Source organism: Rousettus aegyptiacus, unplaced genomic scaffold, assembly GCF_014176215.1.
Source record: "Rousettus aegyptiacus isolate mRouAeg1 unplaced genomic scaffold, mRouAeg1.p scaffold_m13_p_1, whole genome shotgun sequence".
Classification (NCBI taxonomy): domain Eukaryota; kingdom Metazoa; phylum Chordata; class Mammalia; order Chiroptera; family Pteropodidae; genus Rousettus; species Rousettus aegyptiacus.
Window position 1 is genome coordinate 180,337,349 of NW_023416284.1, and position 27,725 is coordinate 180,365,073.

The 27,725-nt window shown below is 50.2% G+C and overlaps 1 protein-coding gene across 1 annotated transcript in view; it reads left to right on the forward strand.

Moving 5' to 3' along the window:
• The window catches only part of FNDC1 (fibronectin type III domain containing 1), an 85,645-nt gene that overhangs the window by 31,361 nt on the left and 26,559 nt on the right, over nt 1-27,725 (forward strand). Inside the window, exons 5-14 of the mRNA XM_016152715.2 lie at nt 6,503-6,709; nt 10,628-10,726; nt 12,481-12,598; nt 14,422-14,609; nt 15,341-15,448; nt 18,123-18,311; nt 19,676-22,204; nt 23,909-24,009; nt 25,943-26,054; nt 26,960-27,373. Coding sequence (XP_016008201.2) covers nt 6,503-6,709; nt 10,628-10,726; nt 12,481-12,598; nt 14,422-14,609; nt 15,341-15,448; nt 18,123-18,311; nt 19,676-22,204; nt 23,909-24,009; nt 25,943-26,054; nt 26,960-27,373 — 4,065 coding nt within the window. The remainder of the gene's footprint in view (nt 1-6,502; nt 6,710-10,627; nt 10,727-12,480; nt 12,599-14,421; nt 14,610-15,340; nt 15,449-18,122; nt 18,312-19,675; nt 22,205-23,908; nt 24,010-25,942; nt 26,055-26,959; nt 27,374-27,725) is intronic.

Consider the following 27,725-nt stretch of genomic DNA (forward strand, 5'->3'; position numbering starts at 1 on the left):
TTCCTTCCTTCCTTCCTTCCTTCCTTCCTTCCTTCCTTCCTTCCTTCCTTCCTTCCTTCCTTCCTTCCTTCCTTATTCTTCCTCCTTCTCCTTCTTTTTCTTCTTCTTTCTTTTAAGACCGTCTCCTCCCAACCCCTGAGAAGGCAGCAAGGATTTCGTGACTCCGGGCAATGGCTTAGCGGGCTGCTCTGGCATCTTTGAGGGGTGGCGCGATGTGTGCCCGTCACGGCGTCTCTCCTCGGTACCCTGACTGCGTCCCAGGGCGAGCCGGGCAGCCAGGCTCGGGCGCAGCTGACCAGGTGCTCAGCTCTCCCTCAGTGGCCTGTCCTCGGAGTGCTGAGACATGTGCACACGTCAGGGGCAGCGTGTGACCAGGGGGACAAACGGACCTGCTTCGCCTGAACAGCAACCGGGCGCTTGGGAACTCAGCCGACGTCTGTCGGTGGGTGACTGGCGACGTGGACGTCTTGGACAGTGACTCCAGGTGCCGCGGGCCAGATCCTTTGTCCGGGAGCCACCTTCTCCCGGAGCACACTCATGCTCATGCTAGTGACGGTGACACCAGCTGCACAACTAGCGTGAGCGTCCAAGCGAAAGTGAAGAGAGGACCAGGGCCACAGGCCCGACGGGCCCGGTTCCGGTTCCAGTTCCGACTTAGCGCCCGCCCCTCTCCGGCTCCAGATTCTCCCTCGACCTTTCTGAGCTGCACTTTCTTTGTCTGTGAATGGGGTGTCATTGGGTTTCTGTGAGGATGTGTGTCAAATGCCTCATACTTGGTAGAGATCCAATAAATTATGAAGGTTGGTGACACTCTGACAGAGGCTATTCCGAAATCAAGAAAGGAGATTCCCTTTCTCCCTATGGTTCAAATAGCTGGGCCTCTCCAAATATCACACAGAAACTCAGGGAAGAGTTAAAAGTATCGGGGTGTTTCTTGGAGAGGAAAATGTGGCATTCCAGGGAGATTTCAGAGGGAGCATTGCAAAGCCTGTTGTGTGGAGGAAGCGTTTGTGCAGGCTTCACAGGTGTTTCAGGAGGACTCGCCCAGGAAGGAGCCCCGGGCAGGTGGAGGCGGGCGAGGCCTTTGCGGCCCCACCTGCGCAGACATCTGGCTGTGAGTGCGGAGTCCGGGCCCGTGCTGGGGACGGGGCATTCAGACTCGGAGCGGGGACAGCAAAGTCTGTTCCGGCTGGGCCAGTGCATCTCCAATACATGTTCCTTCCCCGTCCCCACTTCACCCACAGCGCACATCAGTTCTGGAACCTCCCCTGAGCCCCGTAGAGGTGTGCGATGAGGGTGTGTTCTCACGAGCCCCCTGGTGATTCCGATACCCACTGCCGTGTGGGGTCCACGGCCCCGGCCTGGTGGGCTGTGCCCCCCTCCTCCCCTGCAGACCACTGTCCCTGGATGCCTTGAGCTCCGATGTTTGGGAGGAGGGGACGCTGCCTGGGGCAGAGGATATATGAGCAGAAGGCGAGTGAGCATGCACGCCCTTACAGGCCCCGGGGGCGGGGAGAAGGGCTGTGTTTGGGAAGCCCGGGGGTCAGTGCAGTGGGGTCAGTCCATGGGACAAACCACTTGCTCTTCAAAGCTGCAGACTGAGCGGCCCTTATGTTCTGCGGGACCGTGAGAACGTCCCGCTAGTGGAGACCCGGCCGGAGATACAGCAGCCACACCCTCCTCTGGGACTTGCTCAGAGCGATTGCTACCTGTCAGGTGTTGATGAGGACAATGAGAGTGCCTTCCGTGTGTGGTGTGCAGAAGCCACCTGGATAGAGACAACCTCTCATTTGAGAAGGTTTTCAATGCCAAGAGTGTTTGACAATACGTGTGTTTCTTTGGCTCACGTCCGGTTCTTTAAAACGTGTGTTTTGTGCCCCTTGTGTGCAAGGCATTGTGGTAGGACCTGTGATGGGATCTCAGCTCACGCTCGGAGGGAGCCGTTCACCCACTCAGTGACTCTGCTGAGGGATTCTGTGTTTATCACGACCACAAACACAGCGAGCAGTCCCTGTACATGCCTCGTGCATGCCAGGTGTGGGACGAGGTGTTTTACGTGGGCCACGTTACAAAACCCGGTACGCCACACACCCCTTGGCAGGCAAGGACACCGAGGGCCAGTGAGAGGCTCAAAGCCGCATAACCAGTGAAGAATAGATTTAGTCCTGATTCGAGACCCGTGGAGGCCCAATGCAGAAGCCTTGGAGTATAAATCATGTTGAATTTCAGACCTTTTTTCTTAGCGAAAAGAACAGATTTTTTTTTTCCGTGTGCTTTCAGAGCATTTGCCAGTTTGTGTAGCTGATAAAGCAAATCATGAAGTCAGCCTTAATCCAGACGGTAATGGTGTCACGCAGCATGTAATTAGTGTTATCAACCCATTCTAAGTAATGTCGACCTGACGATGTACCAGGAGTAGTGGAGAGAGTGTGTCCTGCCAAGTTTAAACTAACTCGGCCCTGGTGGATGTGATTGTGATTGCTGTCGGCAGTTGCGACTTCCTGCTTTCAAGATAAAAGACTTATAGGAATTTATTAGGAAAGTTTCAGAAGGCTTCTGCAAGGCTATCCCCAATGGCTTAGAGAAACACTAAACATTTTTTATGGCAGTAAATTTGAACCATATGGATAGTTTTTCTTAGTGTGCGCATCGGCTTGAAAAGCAGATTACCAGATAATCTATAAAAGGTCTGTAAAAGATGTTTGACGGAATATATAACCCAGAATGGTAAAAAAAAAAAAAAAAGGAAATTTTTAACATACTTGAAAAAGAAATGGTGGTTGGCGTTTCTAGACCCTGAAATTGAAAGATAGAGGGCTGTGTTTAGAGGGGAGTCATTCTCAGCTCACTCTGGTTTTCGGGGTCACTGGCTTCCGTGGAGTCTGGGGACAGTTCTCCAGTGTTTGGTAAAAGGCCATCTCTTGTTCATTTGCTACCTGCTGAGTATACTGTCTGGTTCATTTAAGAAAAAAATAAACACACACACACCCACACACACGCCCTCTGTGCAAGGAGTTACGCTCACGCTCTGAGGGGGGCCCGTGCCCCTCAGAACCCCTGCTTCGCATTCATCAGCAGAAGCGTTGGGTGGCTGGTGGGCTGGCCCGCGGGGTGAGGGGCGGGCATGAGGGGAGGGGGCCCAGGTACACGGGGACACGTGTGCTTCCATTCCCCCGCTGCTCGGCCCTTAGCAGCTGTCTGGCCACACGTCAGCTGCTTTGCCTCTTTGAACCTCCCTTTTCTCATGGGGATTAGGACATCTCTCCTGCTTACCTGGGAGCTGTTTAAGGATAATTAAAATTAAGCACGTGAGAGCTTAGGACAGGCCGGAGGCTGTCAGTGAACCGGGCAGTGCGGCAGGGCGTTAAGGGCTGGCTCCCGCCTGCTCCTGCAGCTGGCTCGGCGGGCCTGGTGTGCACCGGTTAGGCAGCCGGCAGAGCCCGGGGTGCCAGCTGCAGCTGTCTGAGGGGCGGTCACTGTCCCTGCCTCTGGGAGGTGCGGCGGATGCTCAGTGGGCCTGGCACGGGTCAGGCAAAAGTTCACGCCACCCGGAGCTGAGCTCTTTGTCCTTGGAACCTCACATCCCCCCTCCCCCCGCCCTCCTCAGGGACCCTGTCGCTTGAGGAAATTCCAAAGGTCCTTTTCCTTAGGACTGTTTTTTCAGTAATTTACTGTTGAATGTCAGGGGAGACTGGGGTGGAGCCCTGCAACAGTCCCCAAGGCTCAGTGGTGACAGCGAAGTCTGCAGGGCCAAGTTCCACTGCAGGGTGAATGGCCGGGAGGGCGCAGGCCTGGAGCGGGGTCACAGGGCAGAGAGCACCGTGTGTGTGTGCACGCGTGTGTGTGTGCGTGTGCGTGCACGCACGCATGCGCACGGCGCATTTGCCCACGTTGCTGGAGAAGCCCCGGAACTCCCGTGCTGGTGTGTGCCCCTCTGCAAGGGAGGGGACATGGTTGAAGGTCAGAAGCGGCTTTAGAACAAGAGCCGCGGTGGCCCCGAGGCCGGTCACGTTGAGGACAGCACCGCGGGCATCTGTCCTGTTCCCTGCTGGCCCTCGGGAAGCGGACCTCGGCAGCCATCTTGGTAACCCTGCCCCCCAAAGCCGGCAGCGCAGATGGCCTGCGGCAGCTGGACCGAGACAGTCCTCAACCCTCACCGCCGGGGGGTTCCTGGGGAGGGAAGAGCTTTTCTCAAACGTAAAACAAACCTCCGTGCGGTTGGCACAGATCATTGCCACCTCATAGATTTATTTTTTTAGGTATAGATAGCCCTGCCCCTTGCCCAAAGCTGGTTACGCCATGAAACAGGACCTCAACCTCAAGTTTGCCCTCAGAGCCAACAGCTGCTACGTGACAGAGCTCGTGAGAGGGTCTTCTGTTAAAATCGAATTTTTTTTTTTTTTTTAATGTGGTGATCGTTTGTATCAGAGGCACACAAAGGAAAAAATGACTTAGGAGACGGAAAGAGAATGAAGCAAAATTTTCGCTTCCTCTAAAATTTTCTCTCTCAACTGTGGTTCCCAAACTCACGGCTCGTCTAAAGTCTACTTCACATCTTTGCGTAAATCTGAAAATGTCACAGACGCTACTCCTGAAAAATTAAACTTTTTTATGTATTTTGTTCTGATGAACAAAAATCTAACTTAAAAAAAAAAAAGCTTCGTTGTTGATGAATGAGACTACTGCTTCTCGTCTAGATTTTGTTTCACACGGGTAGTTTGCACGAGACATTTTCCCCAGTATTTTCTTTAAAACGATTCTTCTCCTAGCCCCACTCAAGGTCTAGTCACCAGTGGCACAGGCTGATGAAAGAAATACATGTTCTCGTCTGTGACGTAGTCACCCATGGATAACTATAACATTTAACAAGATTTGGCTGCCTGGATCTTTCTAGAAGCATTGGACATCGCATTGTTTTGAATATGAAGCAAGACCCCCGATGGAAACTCATGAGACTAATTAACTTATAGGATCAATACAGGGACTCATAGGAGTCATCAATTCAGAGGATTAACACAGGAACTCATCTGTTTAATTAGCGCTGTGCCATTGATGAGTCGGATTAGTAGTGTTGAACACTTGTGGCAAATTCTTTTCTCTCGAACTATGTAAATGAGCATATTTGCCATTTCCGTAATTGCTTGGTGGTCCTTGATTTTTATAGAGGCCAGGCCTGGAAATCCAGATTTCTCCTGGCAACCCGGGACAAAACTGCGACCAGTTCAGCATAAGCCCAGTGAAAGCGGCCACGGTCAGACCGCCAGGCGCGAGGAGAAGTTGTGCCCAGTTCATCTGGTGGCTGTGCTATTGGGTACAAAGCAAAAAATCTTGCTAAGTCTTGCTTTGCGTAGCGGGGAAAGCATTTGTAGAACTGTTACGTGGCGTTCTCTTAGTAGCTTTTAAGAACGAGGTGCTGGGCAAATGGTTAGGTAACTCCAGCTAATGTGCAAATGGATGTTCCTTTTGCTTGAATTCAGAGCACTGGAGCCAGCTGTCTGGCCTTTCAGAATAACCATCTCCACACTAACTCATGGCATTAGATTTTTATTTTTATGTCTTAGCCTAACCGGGGGTTTTCCAGTTTAATAGAATTAGTCAGAATTGATGCTGGAACTGAGTATATAGCAGAGGGAAAATGCCGGGAAGTAACTGGCTCACATAACCACAGAAACCCTCACGAGCCTGATGGGATCCCCCCAGGAAGATCTAGGATGTGGCCCACTATCAGAAACGGACAGTGTAGTTGTCACATGATCCATAGCCCTAGTTCCCAAAGTTATCAGCTTCTAATTGATACAAAAACAAAACTTTAAACACTCAGTATCGGCCACCAGAATGCATTGCTTTGAGAGCGTTTCTCAAGATTGATCAGTTTAGCAAGAGGACGTCTTGAAATTGATCGATCTAGTGAGAAGGAAGCAACAGAGACTGGGGACAGCAGGGTCAGGATTTGTGGAGGGGCAGACTCAGACATGTAAGAAAAATCAGATCGAAACCAGGAATCAGTTACTACTTAGCTCAGTAAAGGCCGGGGAAGGCCATCTTTTCTGCCTCACCGTGGAAAGGCTTTCTGGAGGACAGTTATAAATGTCACATGCGAGTGTTTGCTATATTTTTGTTCTGGCCTTTAGCTCTCACCAGAGAATATATACTTTTGGACTTAAGGGGGCAAAAAGAAATAGATGAAAAAGAACATTGTAAAACGTTCGAGATTTCTGGCTGACAGTCTCACGCACGGCACGCTTTCATTTCGAGTTTTCGAGACCTCCCTGTCTGAAATGTGGGGAGGAACATGCGTGCAGGGTCGACTCCCTTGGGGGGAAAAATGTTCTTAGCAGAACTGGTCCCACCAAAGTGGGCGTCGCGAGCCCCGCTGAATGGTCGGGTAACTCCAGCGAATGTGCAGATGCTTGCGGCTCAGTCTTTGGACAGACTGGACAGACTCGGCGGAGAGCTCCGAGTGTTTACTGTTTAATAGTTTCTGTGTCGTGTCCTCTTTAAGAAAAGGAAGTGCCCAACAAGCCCTTGCGCGTGCGAGTCCGGCCCTCCGACGACCGGCTGTCCGTCGCGTGGAAGGCGCCACGCCTATCTGGAGCCAAGAGTCCACGCAGATCGCGGGGTTTTCTTCTGGGCTACGGGGAAAGTGGCCGGAAGATGAATTATGTCCCCCTGACGAGAGATGAGCGAACGCACGAAATTAAAAAGCTGGGTGAGTTTGACGTTAACTGGTGCTCGGCAACTGATGATCTTTTTTTTTATCATGTCGGTGCTTAGAAGCTCGGTCCTGACTATACTTTAGTTGTAGTGTTCACTTTCCAGATAGTACAGTTGTTCGAAATTGTACTCTGTGCTCTCTCCTCCGCCTACGCCTCCGTCCTTTTGACCCTCAGTTAGCGGCGGGACAGCGTCACCTTCCAAGTGCCCATCGGCTGCTTCCTGGCCCGAACGGCACCGATTCTTTGAGTTGGGCCATTGTTCTGGACTTGAAATTGGGGCCGATGCTTTTCCCATCGTGGCTTCCCTGTCTAAGCTTTGTCTTAGGTCCTAGGACACTGGACCATGGGTCCCATGGAGAGGAAATGTGGTGGCAGCTGAGGAAGCCCTGCCTTCCTCCCTTTCCCCAAAACCCATATCCGGTGAAGGAGGTGGGGGCCGTGGAAGGCTGAGAGAGCATTGGCCGTCACCGGGAGAGATCACGTGCATCAGTCTGGCCCAGGTCGAGGCCCGACTTTGACAGGCCTGGGCGGCGGACGTAGGCCATGCCCCGAGGGGGCCCACGCTTCTCCCTCTCCTCACCTGGCACTTCCCAGAGGCTCCCAGAGTCCTGACTTTGGCAGGAGGCGCTGGGGAAGTGTGGCTTGGCCCCTTCCTGTCACCTCCTCCTTGAGGGTGGGGGTGTTGGGCTGCCGAGAGCACACATTCTGCTAGCAGTTCTGTGCCCCAAGTCACGCAAGGGCCCAAGTCACGCAGGGGCTGCCGGGCGGCAACCTCGCCCAGTTCCGGAGTTCAGGAGTAGGAAATGCACCTGCTCCCACGTTCTCCGACGTAGTCTGTACCAGCGATGAGTGTGTGGCCCCCCACTGCTTGCCCTTCCTTCCTTCCCTAATTGGAGGCAAGGAAGAGGGTGCGACTTATTGGGCCCTCCCGAAGACTCCAGTGGGATCTGGTGGCCCCTTCACTTGCGTGACGAGGCGTCACTGGGCCTCTGGAAGGGCACAGTGACAGGCTGGAGATGGAAGGAGGAACGGCTCCAGGCCAGGGAGCAGAGCAGGGCAGGCAGCTGAGGGTCCGTGTGACGTGGGCGGAGTCACCAGTGAGAAGACACAGTGGTCCCCTTTGGCACCTCCTGAGCGGTAAAAGGTGGGTCTTCTCTCAGACGTGGCGAGGGGCGGGCACACAATGGGAGCCGAGTCTGGCGAGACGAGGCGGAGGCACATGGAAGGAGGGGGAGGGGCACCCAGGAGCTGCCGGGGCCACGGCGGGGGCCCTGACAGCGGTTTGGAGCTCAGCCTGAGGCAGACGCCGGCGAGGGAGGCAGGCCCGCTGGCAGGAGGAAGGCCCGGCGGGCCCATGCGCCCAGGCGCTCTGCGGGAGGGATCCGCTTTGATGGAAGGCGGGAGCACGCAGTCATCGGGAGCCTGGACGAGCCACTCCGAGTCCCTTGGGACTCGCCAGGCCGGCTCCCTGGGCTGCGTGGCGGGCACTGACCTGGTGGAGACACTGAGCGGCTGGCCAGGCTGGAGCCTCTCCCTGAAATAGCCTCGGATGCCACTGTTCCTTCAGCCACCTGCTGACGACTCTTGGAAGAGCCCGTTGAGTGTTCATTTGGCATCAACAAATTTTTCATTCGACCACTCCTGTCTTTTCAGTTTCTCAGTGCTGAGCCCCTGGCTCACCTGAGGATAGCAGAATAATTATTTTTTTTCTGCCTGAACTTGAGCAAGTGTTGGAACTGAGGTCGGGGCAGGCCCTGGTCCCAGCCCAAACAGATAGCGCGGGCCTCCTGGGCTTCCACTACCATGCGCTGGCTTCTGAATTTTCACCAGATAAGCATTGGACTTGCTGTGGTGAAGGATCTAGGAGGTTACCACGTGGAGGAGGAGGTCCCCCTGGAAATGCTCCATCAAAGCGGGAACCATGGCGTGAAGGGAATTCCCAGGGGATGGCAGAGTGGGCCCGTCCCCATATTTTCTCTGGCATAGGATTTTAGTTTTGTTTATAACAGAGATGCCATTGAAAGTGTGGTTCTGTGGAGAAAAATCATACATTAAATAAACATGGAGAAAAGAGGGTGTGAGGTCCTGTAAGCTGAAACCCCACCCTCCGAGTCATGCACTAAACTGTCTTATTGGGCGTCTTCAGGTGCCACCCCAGGTACTGAGGCCCAGCAGTCCCTCCCAGATAGACAGTAAACAGAGTGAGTAGAGGGTCGAGGGAGGCCCTGGGGAGAGTGGAGAGCGGGCCCTAGGAGCCAAGGTGCGGGGCAGAACTACAGAACAAGTAGGGTCAAGTTTGAAGTCCTTCAGAAGTGACGACGGACCTTCAGAAGTTTAGTTCAGAGAGCTCAGCAAGTGAAGAATCTGAGCATAAAAAAAAAAAAAAAAACTAATGACTTTAAGAGATCCATCGCAAATATGTAAAAATGTCAGCCGTGGGCAACTACGCATTTCTTGGTGGTTCTTGATAAACGTTGGGCCGCCATTTCTTTAGCCGTGTCCCTGGGTTCTGAGGCTGGACACTGGCGTTTTCCTGGGCTGGCTCTAGTCATGTCCCCGTTGTCAGCAGAGCAGGAATGAGCCGCTCTGAAGGGCTCCCCGCACCCCCCCCCACCCCATCTAGAAGGTTAGTCGATGCTCCGTGAGTCCCAGTGTTACAGACGCGGCTCTTCTCTTTTCGAAATTGGCTGGAGAGTGAGATGTGAGCGCCTTAGCCAAAATAACTTTCTCATGTCACAGCGTGAGTTTCACCTGCCCTCTCTGTTGGGAGAGCAGGTGGTCAGACGGGGTCCCTTTCTCTGGAAATCTGATTAGTCCAGAGACATGTACATAAACAGGGTCTCTCTGTGAGGCGTTTGAACACGAGTCTCCTTGGACATGCTGTTCTATAAATGAAAGGTTTATCTTCCCACCGCCACAGCAAAGTTTGAAATTCCTGGAAGAAGGGCTCCCATGTGCGAGGTTTCCTTTAGGGCATTAGTGCCCCCTCTTGTGATTTACTGAGGTTTTACCTGGTGACATAAGTATCTGCATTCGAAGTCCGAAGGCTGCCTCATTTGTATCCTTGCATTGATTCAGCCCGCTGCAGGAGGCTTGACCAGTAGGGCCTGGAGCCAGGCCTTAGCAACCTGGGATTCAGGGAAGATTATGCGTCCTGAGGGGTGCGATCCGGGGCGAGTCAGTCCATTTTTATGGCTTTATGTCTATTTGTTAAATAAGAAGGTCAAAGTGGAGGATGACCGAGATTTCACCTGGGTCTCAGAATCTGTGATTCCATGGCACTCGAGAGGTACATGTTCAATTCATTATTGTAACGTTTTTGAAGAATAAAGTTTTCAAGCTTAGATTGAGTTAGATTCTGGTGGGTCCAGTGTACATTCTGGGGTGGGGTGGAGTGGGGAGAACTAAGCGAAAGAACGATCTAGAAATGAAGGATATGTTTAAACTCTCCCATTTGCTCTTAGCAAGTCTTCAGAGCCTCCGTTTTGAGGATTTGGGTTAGATTCTGATTGTGAAGGGCGCACGCCCCCCCTGGGCTGCTGACCTGGCCCCTCGCCCTTCTGTTTGATCACAGATAAGAACAGAGGTCTCCCCCTTCTTTATATTGGAAATAAAAAGCAATTGGGGGAATTATGTGGGTCATAACGCCATTCTTTTGTTTTTTAAACATTGTTCATCTTTCATTGATGGTGATAAGCTAGAAACCCATTTTTCGAGAATTCTAGGTAAAATTCGCCTCCATGTTTCCTCACATCGCAGTGTCCTTGAATTCGGCTCCTGCGGAGCTTGGTGTCATCTTTAGCTGTCCTGAAGAAGAGGGAAGTGTGGGGGTGGGGGTAGGGGGGGCGCGGGCAGAGGGATGCGTGGGAAAACCAGCCGCGGAGGCTCATCGCTCGCTCCTCGCCCCACAGCCTCCGAGTCGGTGTACGTGGTCTCTCTGCAGTCCTTGAACGCGCGAGGGCGGAGCCAGCCGGTGTACAGGGCCGCCCTGACGAAGCGGAAGGTCACAGGTATGTGTCCGAGGAGGCGGCTGGTCAGCACGAATGCAGCGAATGCAGCGTCGATGGCGAATTTCTTGGGCTTAAAGGAAACGTCAGGGAGAGACTGGGTCACATCTGGGGTACGAGTGCGACTCTTTTATACTCAGCGGCTAGAGCGTTCCGGTGATGAAGTATATTTCTCTGTATGTGTTGAATGTCTTCACGGTGCAATGGATTTCGCCAGGATAAGAGCAGCCAAGCATTTGTTTCATTCAGAAGCACAGGCTGGTCCACGCGGAAACGGCTCCTAGTGATAAACTGTGAGGAGAGGGAGAGAGAGAGACAGAGACAGAGAGACAGAGAGACAGAGAAGATAGGTGTGGATGGAGGGGCAGGTGAGATGATGTACTCCAACTTTATCTCAGCTAACACTGCGTAAAAATGGCATTGTGAAGAGAGGAAAGATGTGTAGCGACCTGCTGACAGCCTGATCCCTGGTCACATGCTCCGGAATCCTTTTTTCCACATCCATCCACTAATAATCTACTAATGATTTTTATATTATTCCTATATTTGCAAATTACATGTGCCTTTTCTGGAGTGTGAGCCTTATTTAAAGAGGTCATCTGCAGCATAGTTATTTTCATGGATTCACAATTTATTTTTAGTTATAATTTTATATTACATAATATAGTATATCATATAATAATATATTGTTATTTTATATCAACTATTATAATTTTTACATTGTATAACATAAGTCCCACATACATGAGATTTCTCTTTTATTATTCACTAACAGCTGCCCTAGAAATCCTGTATTACTTTTCTAACAGGCTAAATATTTCCACCTTCTCCTACTTAAAAGCTGCAAACGCGATCCCTAAAAGGTGAAAACAAAACAAAACAAAACAAAAGAAACAAACAAACAAAAAAAACCCAAAAGCCCAAGAGACTCAAAAGCAAAATCAAAGACATCTTGGGAGTCTCAGTTTAATTAGAGATTAAACAAAAATTGTAAGCTTTGTGACCGTGAGGTGTTCTTTTGGAAATGGGCAAGATGAATTCTGTTTTGTGTCAGACTATAAGTTTTAATCTGTCTTGGAATCGCATGCTCTAAGACGTGAGGACGTTGAGCCAAGATGATTTGTGCAATTTGTTTGCACTAGAATTCTCCTTTCATGCTACGACTTGAGCTTTTCTTCCCTAAACTTTCGCTTCCCGTAAAAATCGTATTATTTCCCAGACACGTACAGAAACGCGGAATCACTTGGGCTGTCTTTGACCAAGGCAACACATCCGTCTGTACTGTTCTTCATGTCGACTGGGTCGGGCAACTTTTCAAGTGGACTGCCTATTTCTTAGTGCTTAAGAAAGGCGAGAGTAGGGGTGAAGGGTTAAAGAAGGACAGATTGGTGGTCGAGAGCTGGTCACGGGGGCGGGGAGCACGGCACGGGGAACGAGGTCAGCAGCAGCGTAGTGGCCGGGCGGAGGGCCAGAGGAGGGGAAGAACCGTCGGGGGGATCATTACGTAAACTAGGTAAATGTCTAACCAATGGACCATATCCTTGAAACTAATAATAAAATTCAAAAAAAAGGCAAGAGTGGAGATTCTCGTTTCTGTATCTTGACCAATCAAATAACTGCTTAGCTCTCTATTCATTTCATTTTATCCGCATTAAGCATAAGCAATTTAAAGAAACCACGCCGGGGCCAGAGGAACTGAGGGAGGGAGGGACCTGCTGTTAGAAGTGGCCGGTCCACGTGTCCCGTTGTCATTTCAGAAGAGGACGAGCTGGACGTACCTGAAGACATCAGCGTCCGGGTCATGTCGTCTCAGTCAGTGCTCGTGGCCTGGCTGGACCCTCTTCTGGAGAAACAGAAGAAAGCCGTCGCATCGAGGTACTTTCCCTCCTTTCTTCGTCTGTCTTTCACGTACGAGAGGCGGGGGTTTTCTGGCCCTGAGAAGACACGTCTCTGACTGAGCGGGTCTTCTTTTTCTGACACACGCGGACGCCAGCCTCCTCGGCAGCAAGCAGTAGGCTGCCCCGCGGCAGGCAAGCTGGCCCCAAGTGCGGTCACACGTTTCCCGCAGGTCGGACGCTCCGAGGGCCCCGTGCGCAGTGGCGCACACGGTGGACCTCGCGCCTCGCTTGCTCAGGCTTACTCTGCGTCTGGAAATGTCCCAGGTCCACCCCTTTCGGTGCCCACGTGTTTGCTTTGCCGCCCCACCGCTCCGCCCCTGTGCGGCGGGTCCCGGCCCATCTGGGGGGGCGCCTTACCCTTCCGTCTGTCGTCCGAGACGCCCGGCGTGTGAAGGGTCTTATGGTGGGCGTCTTCCCAGGGCCTTGCATGTAGCAGTTCCTCGTTAGATGCTCTTTGGATGCCGCATTGCTCCACGTCTAGCTCATTTGCGCAAGACAAAAGGAATCGTATTTTTTCTTCAGCCCTGATGTTACGCTATTCTGGTTTTTATACTACTTCGCAATAGCAATAGAAGAAAAGCCGATCATAGGGTTAAAATAACTTTTGTAGTTAAAAGGCCACTCGAGAACACCAATTCTAGGTAGTGGTAGATGGATGAATATAGTCAGCAAAATTTTATGTGTTAAATGCTGAATAGTTTATACAGACAAGTGGCAGCCAAAGATTTGGTGGCTTAATCGTTATGTATTCATTTTGAACCTATCTGCAACCGGGAAAAGTAAATGTACTTTAAAAAAGTGAATGGAAGATAATGCTGAGCACACACACACACACACACACACACACTTGAGTAAACATAGTTTCTGTCACCACCTGCTAGCAAAATAAGACATCTGCTTCTTTTGAAAGACCTCGGAAGGTTCGCAGTGATTCTCTAGTCTGATTACCAGTGGACTCCGATTTCCGATGTCTTGATGAAAACAAAGGGAGGCTCGAGTTTTCTTAGCGGAACTCTTGTGTTAATTGGTTTGCTGTGTCTGCAGCGGAAGTCTTATCTGACTTACTAAGTGTCGTGATGAACAGCACATGTTCAACGCACTGAAGGCTTCCTTCTGCAAAGTGTCCACGAAGATGATTTCTTGGGAAAGGAATGCAGTAAACGGCATCTGCATGCTTAGAGTGTGGCCGACGTCCTCTCTCTGGGCTTATGAAGTATTGCCCTGTCTGGTCACACTGTGCTCCTCTCCTCGGCAATCGCCCTTGAGAGTTCTTTCCGTCAGTTCCTTCATCCTGCTCTGTTACACGTTTTTGCTCCTTCTCAGGGTACGTCTGCCCTGAACCACATGCCGCCTTCCCCCCCGAACCTACAGAAAACACGCCCGATCTGGCACATAATGAGTCTTTTTGTCTCTCTTTTCTGGAAAGCCGAGCCACCTGGGCCAGTCCTGAATCGTACCCTTGCGCGCTCGGCACCACGCACGCCGCAAACGCCAGACGCGCACGCATCCCGATGAGGCGCGTGCCGCGCCAAAGCCACTCCCTCCCCTGCTCCCTCTCCGCTTCCGAATCTCTACTTCGGCTTTTGAGCAGTGAGACTTTTTGGTCTTGAAGGGACACTAAGCTCCATCTTCCCAGGGCTGCTTTACACACCTCCACCTGGAACTTAAGTAGATTTGAGCCAATAACCTAGACAGAAGTGTAGATGTTTCACCTTGGGGTCGGGGGAAGAAAAATACCGAGGAAGCCAGTGCTGGGCTGCAGAGAACACGGGCGTGCTGATCCCCTCCGTTTTCTTGCAGACAGTATACCGTGCGCTACCGAGAGAAGGGGGAATTGGCCAGGTGGGATTACAAGCAGATCTCCCACAGACGCGTGCTGATCGAGAACCTGATCCCGGACACCATGTATGAGTTTGCAGTGCGTATTTCGCAGGGGGAAAGAGACGGCAAATGGAGCACGTCTGTCTTCCAAAGAACGCCAGAATCCGGTCTGTATTGAAAGCGGCCTTTGGATTTTCAGTCTGGGAGTACCCCTAAAATAACATTTAAAGATGGTTTACGAAGGCAATAGTGATAAAGGCCAGCAGAGGCATTTTTTTTTCTTTTTAGTAACGTTAACCCTAAATCTTGGCAGTGTATAAACACAAGAGACGTCGAGGTGCTGGTTCCCTCGGTCCGTGTTTTATCCTTCACGAGCCATTTCCTTTCGCACGTTTTCCTGACACATAGAGCACATTAATTCCCCGTGTGGCGCATCCGTGAATCGCCCCTGCATGCGGGAACGTCCCTGGAGCGCTCCACGGCCGGCTCTGGAGTGGGGGGAGAGTCCCCGCTGTCCTTAGGCCGGGCTTGCGTTTGATTCCAGGGGAGAACCGTGCTCCGTCTCCCAGCTTCCAATCATTTCCTTTCAAACGATGTTTATAAAAGCATTCTTAAAAAACCAATTTTCATCTCCTTGTATATTTTGATATTCAGCAACGAAAGAGATTCCGAATTCTTAAAAGTGTGCCTCTAGATGTGTCTAAGCTCACTGCGTGAGCCAGTGGAACAGACAGACATCACCAACACACGAGAGCAAGTGTCGACTTTCCTCTCGTAGGAAAGAAAAATGAACACAGTGGCTCTTCAGCGAAAACTGTGTGCGTGAAGACTGTATGTCATTTGCTTTCAGGATATCCAGGTGGATATTTTTAAACCTTGGATTCTTGTCCCTTTGTAGCTCCTACTACAGCTCCTGAAAACTTAAATGTCTGGCCGGTCAATGGCAAAACTACAGCCGTCACCGTATCTTGGGACGCGTTGCCGGAGACGGAAGGGAAAGTGAAAGGTAGGAACCTCAATACGTGACCGGCACGGCGGGCGTGGGCGTGAAGTCCCCAGACAGAGGCATGTCCGCTGACTCGGATCCAATCGCAGCACCATTGCCCTGGTTCTAATCGCAAGAAATAGGGAACCGACATACGTACACGAGGCGCTGACGCAGCGGGCTAGGGTCCTTCCCGCAGGGCGTTGGTTGCCAGTAACACCCAGGTGGATGTGAGGATGGCTTCGCCTTCCCCGTGCACAGGGATTCGGCTGTTTGTGATCAGGACGGTGCTTTTAACTGTATGGGTGTGACGTCCTAACCCTTTCATTGTGCCAGTGAGTCACAGAAAGGAGGAATGAGCGGGAACCCCGTGGGACCACATATGTCTTGAGCCGGGACCATAACTATATTTTTCATGGGTTTGGAAACTCAAGTCATAAAAAAAGAATCAAATGGGAAATGGATTTTTTTTCCCCCCTATTTGTCAGCCTTTTTAATTAATTATTTTGGGGGCGGTTGAGGAAAGTATGACCTTAAAATTTTTTTAAAAAAATGTACTGTAGATTTAAAAAATAAAACATTCATAAATCATTAAATTTAAAAATAGTCTGTTGAGAATTCTGAATACAAGCATGAGTCTTTTTTTTTTTTTTTTAATGTAAAAGCATTCAGGAACCTTTCAGAAGTCTGTTGGGGACATTTCAAAGGGACGCGTCGAGGTTTTCTTGACGTCCTTCATTCAGATGTCCCCCGAGTGTGCTTTTTATTGTGCCTGTATTTAGGAAGACAGAAACCGTGAAACTTAATGTCCAGGAACTCTGAAAACTTTGCGTGAGCTTAAATAGATCCAGAAAAACAGCCGCTCGTCTCTGAGAATTTTCTCACTTGAAAAACAGGAATGGTTCTCGTTTGCAGTCACCTGTCGGTGATCCTTGCCGACGTGAATGGGTATCTTTTAATGGGACGGTAGGAAGAAGGTAGACACGAGATAGTCTTTTCTGAACGTAAGTGCTTTATCGCGTCCCAGTTTTGAATAAATATATATATAGTACGATGCTTGCTCATGAATGAAGAGAAGAGGTAATAAGTTGGCCCCCTTTAATCATTCTTTTTATGACGACATCCTTTTTAGAAACATTGGCTCCTGTATTAAGTATTGCCGTGATGCTGCAAAGGCTTCTGAAAATTGAATAAAGACATTTTTTGGCTTTTTCTTTTCTTTTCTTTTGTTACAAAAAAAGTCAATTACTGCTCCATTAGTGCCTTTATTATTATGCTACTAATTTTCTTTCCATCTCCCATATCTTGGTTGATGTTTATATCTCTTTGGTTAAAGAAGCTCCCTGGTAGTCAGTTCGATATTGCCAGAAATGTTAGTAGCTGCTGAGTTTTTATACCCAAAAGAACTCACAGATCTAAAATGAGCTTTAGGTAGTTTTCATAAAGGTGCAGTGGCGAGATTGAAATTTCATAATCACACAGGGGCATTTTTTTTTTTTTATGTATGAGAAATAAGAAACACAATAGAAGAATATACTCTGACATGGTTAAATTTTTTCCAGATGAATTGAATCCATAAAAAAATCTGAATTACAAAATTTTATAGACAGTACATTCTTTTACTTCTGCCTTTGACCACCACAAATGACTAGTTTGTTCATTTTCAAGGAGAAAAGAATGTTTTTTTTCCCCCCTGACAAATGTTTCAAAAGCATTTTTGGTTGAAAGTTTTAAAAATAATCTATTTTTTGAAGATTAGATCTTAGGTAAAAGGGAAGACCTTCCATGCTTCCCCTAAGAAGTATGAAAACTGCTGGATTTCTGTAATTTAAATTATTTTTCTTGGCTAGCTCCTAGTCATATTAATTCGATACGTTGTAGAAATCTTGAGTTCATTGGGAGGAAAATAGGCATGACCGTTTTTTTTTTTTTGCTGAGGGTGAAAATTGGGCTTTAAAGCATAGCTTCCTTATGTTACATTAGTTCCATATAAGCAGAGAGAGATTCGATCTTTGGACTGAATTTGCTATGATTTTCCATCAAGGGCATTATGTCTCTAGATATAGCCCATTGAAGACGGAGACATTAGATACTGCATAAATCTGCTATTTCGCAACTTTTCCTCACAGTTTTAAATACTGCGAAATAGCCTTATCTGCAAATGTTAAGAATTTTTATGCAAAAGTAAAATTCTAGTCCAAATATGGAATTTAATTGGCTTAACGTGCAACTCAGAGTAGCACAGATTGGCAAACTGGAACTCTCGAAGACGTCGGCAGCTATTCAAAATCAGTTCCCTGTCACTGTCATTTATTTTTCCATGGTCTCTTCTATTTGAGACACGTTAATTCGGTCACAGTAAATTAGTACATAAACATAACAAAGAAAAACACCAAACACGGTGTAAATCTCTTTGGTCAATTGTATGAAGACCGACCTCTTGGGTTCCATGTTGGATCTGCTGAGAATGGATGACTGCCAGCTAGTTAATCCCGAGGCCCCGTTCGGCGGCCCTGCGTGGATGCCCGTCCGCCTTCTCCTGTGTCTTTGTGCTCCGGCCTCTGACTTGGCGTGCATTGCTAGAGTACTCATCTTAGTAATGCACGTTCTAATTCATCCTGCCCATACAGTCTGTCTGCTGGACACAGGACTGTTTTCAGTTTCCTCCTTCCAACCGTCTGCCAAATCATTTCAGAATACATTCTTTCATACGCCCCGGCTCTCAAGCCATTTGGAGCCAAGTCCCTCACCTATCCTGGAGAGACAACTTCTGCCCTCGTGGATGGTCTGCAGCCCGGCGAACGCTATCTTTTCAAAATCCGGGCCTCAAACCGGAGAGGAATGGGGCCTCACTCCAAAGCCTTCATTGTGGCTATGCCAGCAAGTAAGCATTGTGTGTTTGCGTCTTCTTTCTTTTTTTTTTTTTTTTTTGCCAATAGTGGTGTGTTACTATGAACCATGCATCTTGAGTTTAGAACTGCTACCTTGATGATTTTGGGGGGCTAAGTTTGCATACTGATTTCTACAACATTACTATAGTCCCTTAAGAAATCAGCCTCCCCAAAGACTACAATGGTATTGGTCACCTGATTACTATTACAGTAATACAATAACACGAATGTCTGAATGATGTGATTAACGTTATGTCCCTGTGTAGATGGGTGTTTACGATGACAGGGAAGAAAACATTTTTACAAGTACAGTGTGACATTTTTAGTTGTTAGCTCTCTTGAATTTCCAAATAGCATTTAAAATGTTTCCTTTGTGTTCCATTATTTTGGAGTACAACTTCGCTCAGATTTTCAGTTACTTTGTTTATCTGATCAGTAAATTAAATCCAAGAATGGAGTGGGGAGTTTTTTGGACTCCGACTTCCTTTCTGCTTCCCCACATTTACCCCAGATATTGGGAGCTCTCCCCTTCGTTACGTTCTGTGCTGATCCAGAGTATGCTTCAGAGTCGAATAATTCGGCTCCGGAAGAAATGGAGGTAGATGAAGGTCGCTCTTTCTGGGGTGCCCAATGGCTGTATAGATTCCCCTTCCTGATGGCAGCTCTTCCCCTCATTCAGTCCTGCTGGCAAGAAAGGGTGAATTGTAGGGTGCCCTCAATACAACGTTTTGCCTCCCTCAGGAGTCTTTATTTTTGGCCTCGTTTTAGAATTAAAGAGATGTTAATAGAGGTGGGGGAAGCAAGCAAGGACATGTTAGGAGGGGTAAGAAACTCTTTGCCAGGCCTCGAAAATTACAGATTTGTTTTTTGCCCCAGTGGCTCGCTTGTACCATTTCTGTATCTTTACGAGTTTAGATCATTCCACGTTTTGGAGCAGGCTCCTATGTATTTCTTGCAGGCATTGTTAAAAACAGCTAGAATGCATTTGTAACATACTGACAATCTGTTTTATTAAGAAAATCCCAGGTGAATTTTTTTGCTTTTGCAAAATCAATGGATTACTTCAAAGTACTCGTTTGAGAATTCCTTTACATAATAAACTGTGACATAACCTAATGCAATTTATAGAAAGTCAATTTGCACGTTTTCTAGAACGATGTCTATTACTTAAAGCAAAACAGAACTTTAAGAGATTGCTATAATTGAGAAAATAAGGGCCCAATGTTCTAAATGATGAGGTTATTGATGATAATTACCAGTTTTAAAAGCCTCCTCACCGCTGTCTTAAATACTCTCCTGGTATTGCACGGCTGTCGAATTTCTTCTTTGACGGCAAATTCTTTAAATTCTGTTCCAGCCAGTCCCAGGGAGTCGGACATTCAGCAGGAAACAGACTCGGAGGATAAAGACCGATCTGAAAATCCCAAGCCTTCCTCATCTTCTCCAAAAGATCCAGCTTCCTCGAAATATGCTCATTTGCCTGTTTCTCCCCAAGGCAGAAATGTCAAGAACCTACTTGACTTGAAGAACAAAATCCCCGGCCACGGTGGGGTGCCCAGGAAACCCCAGCTTCGCCCTAAGACTGAAGGGTTGGAACTTCAGTCCACAGAGCTCACGGATCAGGAGGAGCTGGATTCCCAAGGGGACCCACCGACAACGCCCTCGGAGACCCAGGACCAGAAGCGACAGCAGAGGCCACCCAGCAGGTCTGTCCACCCCGTCCTTGCTTCCGGAAGGCGAACGCCCGCGCTGCCCCGAAAGGAAGGTGTAGATAAGTCTGGCTCCTGGCTGCCTTCCCAGCCTCGTTCCGGGGCACCGTCCTGGGCCTCCGTCTCTTCTCCCCAGACACCCACTGAGGGCGGCCCTCGCCGCCCTGCCAACCCGCCTTCTAGCTCTGCTGACAATGACTCGCTGGACCAAGAGGCGGGAGAGCCGGCCACAGGCCCCCTCCACGCCAAGGACACTGCCTCGGAGCATCTGCGTCCCAAGAGCGCAGCCCACGCTCGGCCGGCCCTGTGGCCCAGGCGCCAGGCAGCCTCTGGGGCCCTGCGCGACAAAAGCTCTGCGCACCAGGGCGCAAAGCCAGCCTTGCCGGCTCGGAGAGCACCCCATTCAGAGATCCGAGAGGAAAATTCAAGAGCTTCAGCCCCACCCCTGACGCTTTCTCCACCGCATGGGGGGTCGCCACGGCTGCCGCCCACCGAGCCGCACCCCCGGGCTCCGCCCTCCAGGGGCTGGAAGGAGGGCCGCGATGCCCCAGCCGCCAAGCCCCACGCGCCGTCGCACCCTACCGAGTCTTCCTCCATGTCTTCACGCCTCTCCCCGAGGACGCAGGTCTCCGAGAGAGCGGACGCCTCTGACGGCGATGGTGACAATGCTGCAGAGGACGAAGGGAGGCGGGCCAAGGCCGCTGCCCCGACGCCTCGGGCCCGGCTGCCCGCGGGAGCCCCGGTCTCCGGACACTTCAGTTCGCACAGAAACAAGCCCTTTGCCGCCCATGGCAGGTACCCGAACAGACTCGGCAGCGGCCGAGGACCCAGGTTACAGCTCTCCAGCTCCGCGCCGTCCACCGCGTCCCCCCGAGTTCCCTCGAGGGGGAATTCTCAGCCAGCGTCGGACCCGAGGCGTGGCGCAGGTATCCGTGGGGAGGAGGTCGAGGCAGAAGATGAAGAGCCACTTCCCGCCACCGCTGTGAACCGGCACGTGCCTTCCTCCTCCGCGCAGTCGGCCTCCCGGGGCGTGGACCACCCGAGGAGAGGCCCCCAGAGAGGCACGGGCCTTCCGCGGAAGGAGTTTCTGGCGGAGAACCCCAAGTCCGCCGAGACGTGGGCGGGCGCGCACCCCCCGGACAAGCCTCTGCCCTCTAAGGCGCAGGACGCGCAACAGAGCACCCACGCGGCGGCGGAGGGCGATTCTCCCAAAGGGCGTGTGTCCCCTGCTCGGCCGCCCGCGGCGCGGTCGCAGCATCACCCCGGGTCCAGCGCGCCCAAAAGGAAGTACGGGCACCCCCATGCTGGGCGTCCCCACCCCGCGTCGCAGGAAAGCGCCTCCTTCTCAGACCCCGACGCGTCCAGAGGCAGTCAGTCCCCCAACCCGGCGAGCTCCAGAGGGGTGCCCCCCACATCGCCCCAGAACCAGAACGAGCATTCCAAGAGTGGATACGGTGGACCCCACGATGACAGCACAGAAACGGAGGCCCGAGGTGCCCGGGCCCCCGCACACTCGGCCCACCCCAAAGACGCCACCCCGCCCCTCCCCAAGCATCGCCAGGTGGAGGCTCCGGCAGCGAGCGCGGGCGACGGCCGCTTCCGCAGGCCCCTGGGCGCCTTCCTGAGGCCCGGTAGGCCCTACGCCCACACCCGCACCAGGGTCCCCGGCAGAGCAGGGCCCCAGGCGGTGGGGAGGAAGGATGGGGCGTCCCAGGCCACGCCATCCAAGAGGGACCCCCTGACGGCTAAATCTCAGCAGTCGGTCTCAGCCGAGGGGGAGGATGAAGATGCCGACTTTCTTAAAGGAGGGAAGGACGAGGACCCGCTGCCTCCCTCGGTTTCGAAGTGGCCCTCCTCTGTTCTGGGGGGCAGCAAACATGCCGAGGAGCCCGAGGCCGCCACGGTGCCCGTGCCCCCCCGAGCCGGCGCCCCCGCGTGGCGCCCCCCCGCTCCAGGCAGCGCCGTGAGAGCCTCGCCCCTCCCGCCCAGGCAGCCCCCTCGCAGCTCCGCCACCCCCAGGCCCGCCGGGGGCACCCCTGCCGGGCCTCCGGCCGCCACCCACGCGCCTCGCGCGCCCGTCTCCACCACCCCCATGCTCTCTCTGCGCCAGCGCATGATGGTGTCCAGGTTCCGGAACCCCTTCTCGCGCCAGCCTGCGAGACCCTCTTTCAGACAAGGTACTTCGTTTTGAACGTCACGTTTTCTTTGTTTTTCGGTAGTGTTCGTAGCAATCCCCGAAAGGCCCGCATCTCATCCATCGTCCGCGGTGCCCAAGCTCTGTGTTAAGGGCTTTGCAGACGTGAAGTGCTCGCATCCTCTGGACCGTCTCTAGGGTTCGCATTGTTTTCAGATGAGGAAGCTGGAGCCGAGGGAGCTGAGCAGCTTGCCCGGGTCACACGACTATGCAGGGGCAGAGCTGCGAGTCCGGTCCCGCCGGTCCGGTCCCGGTCGGTTCCGCCGCCCTCTGCCTCTCCACTACCCCATAATGCCTCTCAGAATTCCTTAACGTGCTCTCTTCATCTGTAAAAATGTGTCACAGCCATAATGCCAACCTCAGGTTCCTGTATTTTAGGTTATTTTTTATTGCTCGTGTGCCAGAGTACATTTAAAAAAATCGCAGTAAGAAATTAGATACTCCCTGTGTAAGCTCGATCTTGTCCTTGTTGCTTCTGCGTGTAAAACTTGATTGAACATTCCCTGGGCAAATTCCGGGGTCTTGGGTAGGAATTGCTTAGACACCGCACTCCAGGGATTGTTTAAAACTTCCGGAAAATGCATGTTAAACATTGTCACACAGCTGTAACAGGCAGGTATGTGATTTACAATGAGGACTGGACGTAGACAGTTACGAATGGGGGTCTACGGGGACCCCACGGCAGGACCTCAGGTGTTCCCCCTAAGTCTGCACTCAGTTAAGTGGTGCCGTGCACTCTCCTTGCACAGAATCAGGGCTTCATAGAACATTCTTGAATGAGTGTTTGTGCAGTGCATTGTTAGTGCAGCCCAGTGTAAAGAAGTAGAATGCATGCCCAACACTGAGGTCAGTTTTCCATTAAAATTGACTATTTTAAGCAAACCTCAGACCCTGATAATAGATATAAAACTCACGCACTCTTATACGTAGTAGAAGCTCAGTAAATGTTTAATTTTCATTAACTGAGCCAGAGAAATAAGTCTCTGACATGCGAAGAGTTGTCAGGAAGCCCAAGCACTTTATCCCACGGTGGGGGCGGGGCGGGGGGCAGGTTGGACCCCAGAGTGTGCGCACCCCAACTGTGGCTGAGAAGTGGGACCAAGCGAAGAGGAAGGGCGGGAGAAAGGAAGAGGCAGGGGCGGCAATGGCAAGGGCCGTTGGGTGGACCTGGCACTTCCTCCCTGAGCAGACGCTTCCCACGCAGCCCCACAGGGCTTAGCAGGCTGAGTCAGCACTGTGCATTTATCCTGGGCGACGGCCCGTGGGGACCTGAGTCCTCTAGGAATAGTTGTGTTTAGTATAATCTGCTGCGAAAAGAGCAGCTAGAATGTTTTAGAGAATTTTCTCCATCCTTCGAACCCACCCTCCCTGCTTCTAACTGACTAAAGCACAAGTACAGCTACTGAGGTCTTAATAAGCTTTATCTGGAAGATTTACTTCTGCTGAACACTCTCTTCCCCCAGGTATTGTCAGAAAACTATGACTTCACCGTACTCTTGACTGACATCCATATTTGTCCCGTAGAAGTCACAGTTTAGACTATCATTATCTAATACATACAAGCTGTTGGTTTAAAATTCTGGTTAGTATTTCTGTTTGAAATGATGTGTTACTGCTTCTAGATTGGTAGGCAGCCAACTTTCCGGAAATGGCGGATTTACCAGGCTCTGTTTTCTGTGCCGTGTAGGTTATAATGGCAGACCAAGTGCAGAAGGGAAGGAACTTCCTGGCAGCGATGGAAAACCGAGTGGACAAAGAATTATCAATGGCCCTCAAGGAACAAAGTGGGTAGGGTAAACTTCTTTACACATCCCAGTCGCTTTCACGCCGTTGGGGAGAGACAAACGGTGGACACCGTAGCAATAACGAGTCGGTCTTTTTTTCTTCCTCTCTAGTTTCAATCACTCGGATGTCAATGTTATACTACATAGAATTCTCCCAGCAATCAGAAAAATCATTGATTCTCCTGAGTAACTTGTTTTGTTTTCTTTGGTTTTCTTTTCTCATAACTAATAAGATAAGGCACGGGGCTTCATTTATCGTTTGCCTTGACTGGTTAGGAAACTCAGACAAAGGTATGGCCCACCCACAGCAGTGACAGTGACGTAGAACCTGGTGCACGGCGTCGCGAATGGACGTCTGTCTTCCTAGTCCTGAGAGCTTCGTTTTATTGTTATTTTTTGGTTTATCATTTAAATGGTACACATATTTTCTGCAAACGATCTCAAGCCCTTTGTAAAAAGAAGGAAGATAAGAATAAGTGAACGAACAAGAAAATCCTGTTTGAATCTTCCCACAACTGTTGTTCGTCTCAAATAAAAAATAAGTATTAGTACTTTGTGTACATTTAAGCTAAATGACTGTAGCTTCCTGGATTTAAGATAAATGTTTAAGGGGTTTGGGCGGCTTGAAGGTAATGGGCAGAACTTATACAAGGCTCAAAGAATCAAAAAATTATTCATAGTGGAATTCCCAGTCAAAACTTCCCGTTTATAGCAAGAAGGTTTAGGAGAACATATGAAGGACTTCATGCAGTGTTCAGTCACAGGTGATCTAAAAATACACTTGATAACTTCTCAAAGGAACAGAAATTTATAATGGGAAGAACGCATATTAAAACAACATGCCGTGTAAGCAATTTTGCATTGAACTGTATGGGCAGATTTCAGAAGTAGGGTTTATATAAATAAGCTTTATTTTACTTGCTGAGACAGCACCCAACAGAGTGGCCGCTTGCGGGGAGACCCTCCAGTGGCCTGCCCATGCAAAGCCATGGCTCCCTAACTTCAGCAAACATCAGGATCACTGGAGGGCTCTTCTACTATGGTCTGGGGTGGAGGCAGGTAATTCACATGTCTGACCAGGTGACGCTGAGGCTGCTGGCCTGGGACCATACTTTGAGAAGCACCAGTCTAGAGCATGAGTTTGTTCCTTAGTAGAGATAACGATACCTTTATATAATTCCTTAGAATCTAAACTTTTTGTATGCATGTTACATTGGGCAACTTAATTACAAATTTAGTTGTTTTTGTTACAGCAACTTTGATTTTTAACATTAAAAGCAAAATGGGAACATTACATGTTCTTAATATATTAGCAATACATATTCATCGCAAGAGGTTAAAACAATTCAGAAATATATGAAAAAGATAATAAGCCTCCTAAACCACTTTTCAGAGATAACCCTTGTTAACAGTTTGGGATATATCTGTAGATTTTTTTTTTCTCTGAAGTTTTAAGTTCAGAAACACCAATGAAGACATTTTTATTTTTGCAAAATAATCAGCCCTGTCATCTGAGTTCATATTAGGATATGTCAATGTACGTAGACTTTCCAAATTCTTTTCACTGTCTGCGTAGTATTCCACTGCATGGACGGGCCATAAGGGATTAAATCTCTTTTCTCTAGTGATGAGTACTTAGGTTGTTTCTTACTTTTCAGCATTACTCACAATGATAAAAGTATTTTGAATATCTTTTGTATTTTTGAAGAACTTAAAACAATTCACATATTATATGGGTAAGCAATTATATAATATAAAATAAGACTGGGATTTTATTTTTATTAAACCTTAGGAATGTGTTTACTGACAAAAATAATGTTTCCTACGTACTTTATGGTTTCCTTCTATGGAGGCTTCATGCATGTATTCACGTCCCTGGGTTAATGTGAGCATTTTGAAATGTCCAGTGCAGTCTTTAATCTCTGTCATGGATTTAGGTTGTGGATCTTGGCCGTGGGTTGGTACTGAATGCAGAAGGAAGGTATCTGCAGGATTCGCATGGAAATCCTCTTCGGGTCAAACTAGGAGGAGATGGTCAAACCATTGTGGGTAAGTGAGAATGGCTTTTAAGGAAAAAACGTGCGCTGGCTTAGCTGTCAAGTAATGATTTTTCTTTCTCCTCCCCTGATTTGTAATGGGTACCCTCGGTCCAGTTATTTTTAGCCATATAGAGAAAAAAGCACCTCAGAAGAGGCAGAACATAGCTCTTCCCTGACTTCACTGTAGTTAACCTCTTCCTACAGACTTTGCCCTCTAGAAAGGGTGGTGCTTGACTTTGTCCTTGACATTGGGCAGCCTGGAGCAGGAGTCGGCAAACGGTGACTGCAGGCCAAACCCTGTTGGCTCCCTGTTTCCATACGGGCTGTGAGGATCTCCCCCCCGCCCTCCCCCTCAAAAATACAGAGAAGAATAAAATTTTGTGACGTGCGAAAATTATATGAAATGCGCATTTCGGTGTCTGTACACCAAGGTTAATTGGAACACAGAAACACTCGTTTGTGCACCGTCTGTGATTTTTTTGGCCCTACAGCAGAAGAGTTGAGTGATTCGCAGAAGAGACTTTCTAGTTGATAAAGTTTAAAATATTTGCTCTCTGGCTTTTTCCAGAAAAAAGTTTGCCACCTTTGGTCCAAAGTAACACTTTTTCTCGTTAGATGCAGGAATGAGAAAGAAAAATTACTTTCCTTACTAAGAGTGTTTTTTAGGGTAATGGGGCCTATCGATGAAATATTTATTAATTTATATAGAGCGATGGACAGTACAGAAAGCCCAGAAATTTCTGGATAGTGGCCGACTTTGTTACCTCTGCAGATATCCTTTTAACTATTTCTTTGCCTTTGGCTGATTAAAACACAAGAGTCCGTCAGCTTTGAGAAGACACTTTTTCCCGCCAGCTCTGCCTGCCTTTGGCTCGTGTCACGTCGCTGACCAGCTTTCGTTGGTTTGTGCTTCAGATCTGGGAGGGACGCCCGTCGTGAGCCCCGACGGCCTCCCTCTCTTCGGGCAGGGGCGGCACGGGAAACCGCTGGCCAGTGCCCAGGATAAGCCCATCTTGAGCCTCGGAGGGAAGCCCCTGGTGGGCTTGGAGGTCATCAAAACCACCACCCGTGCCCCCACCACCACGACCCAGAGACCCACCACCCCGCCTCGGCGCAGCCTGACGACCCCGTGGCCCCTGACCACCACCCGCCGCACGACCACCACCCCGCGCCCGACGACCACGGTCCGAACCACGACGCGGACCACCACCACCCCGGAGCCCACCACCCCCGTCCCCACCTGTCCCCCCGGGACCCTGGAGCGGCATGACGAAGCCGGCAACCTGATCATGGGCTCCCGCGGGCTCCCGGAGTGCCGCCCCGAGGAAGGTAATCGCCTCAGTTCCCACGGTAGCCCAGGCCCCGGCGTGCCGCGTTTCAGGGGCGGGGAAGCGGGGTGCAGGGCGCAAGGGCAGCCGCTGGCGTCCCTCACCCCGCAGGGCGCGTTCAGTAGCGCGCTGTCGCATTAGGGCTGTCAGACCGAGCAAAGAGGAATACTGCGCGGGACATGCTAACGGGAAAAATCACTTACTATTTATCTAACATTCAAATTTAACTTGGCATCCCGTGTTTCATTCACATGGCAACCCTTGTCACGACCCGGGTCAAAAATTTAGCTGAGACAGGGGACTAGTTTGGGCGAGTGTTTCCCGAAGCACTCCCACTGGATGGCAATAGATTA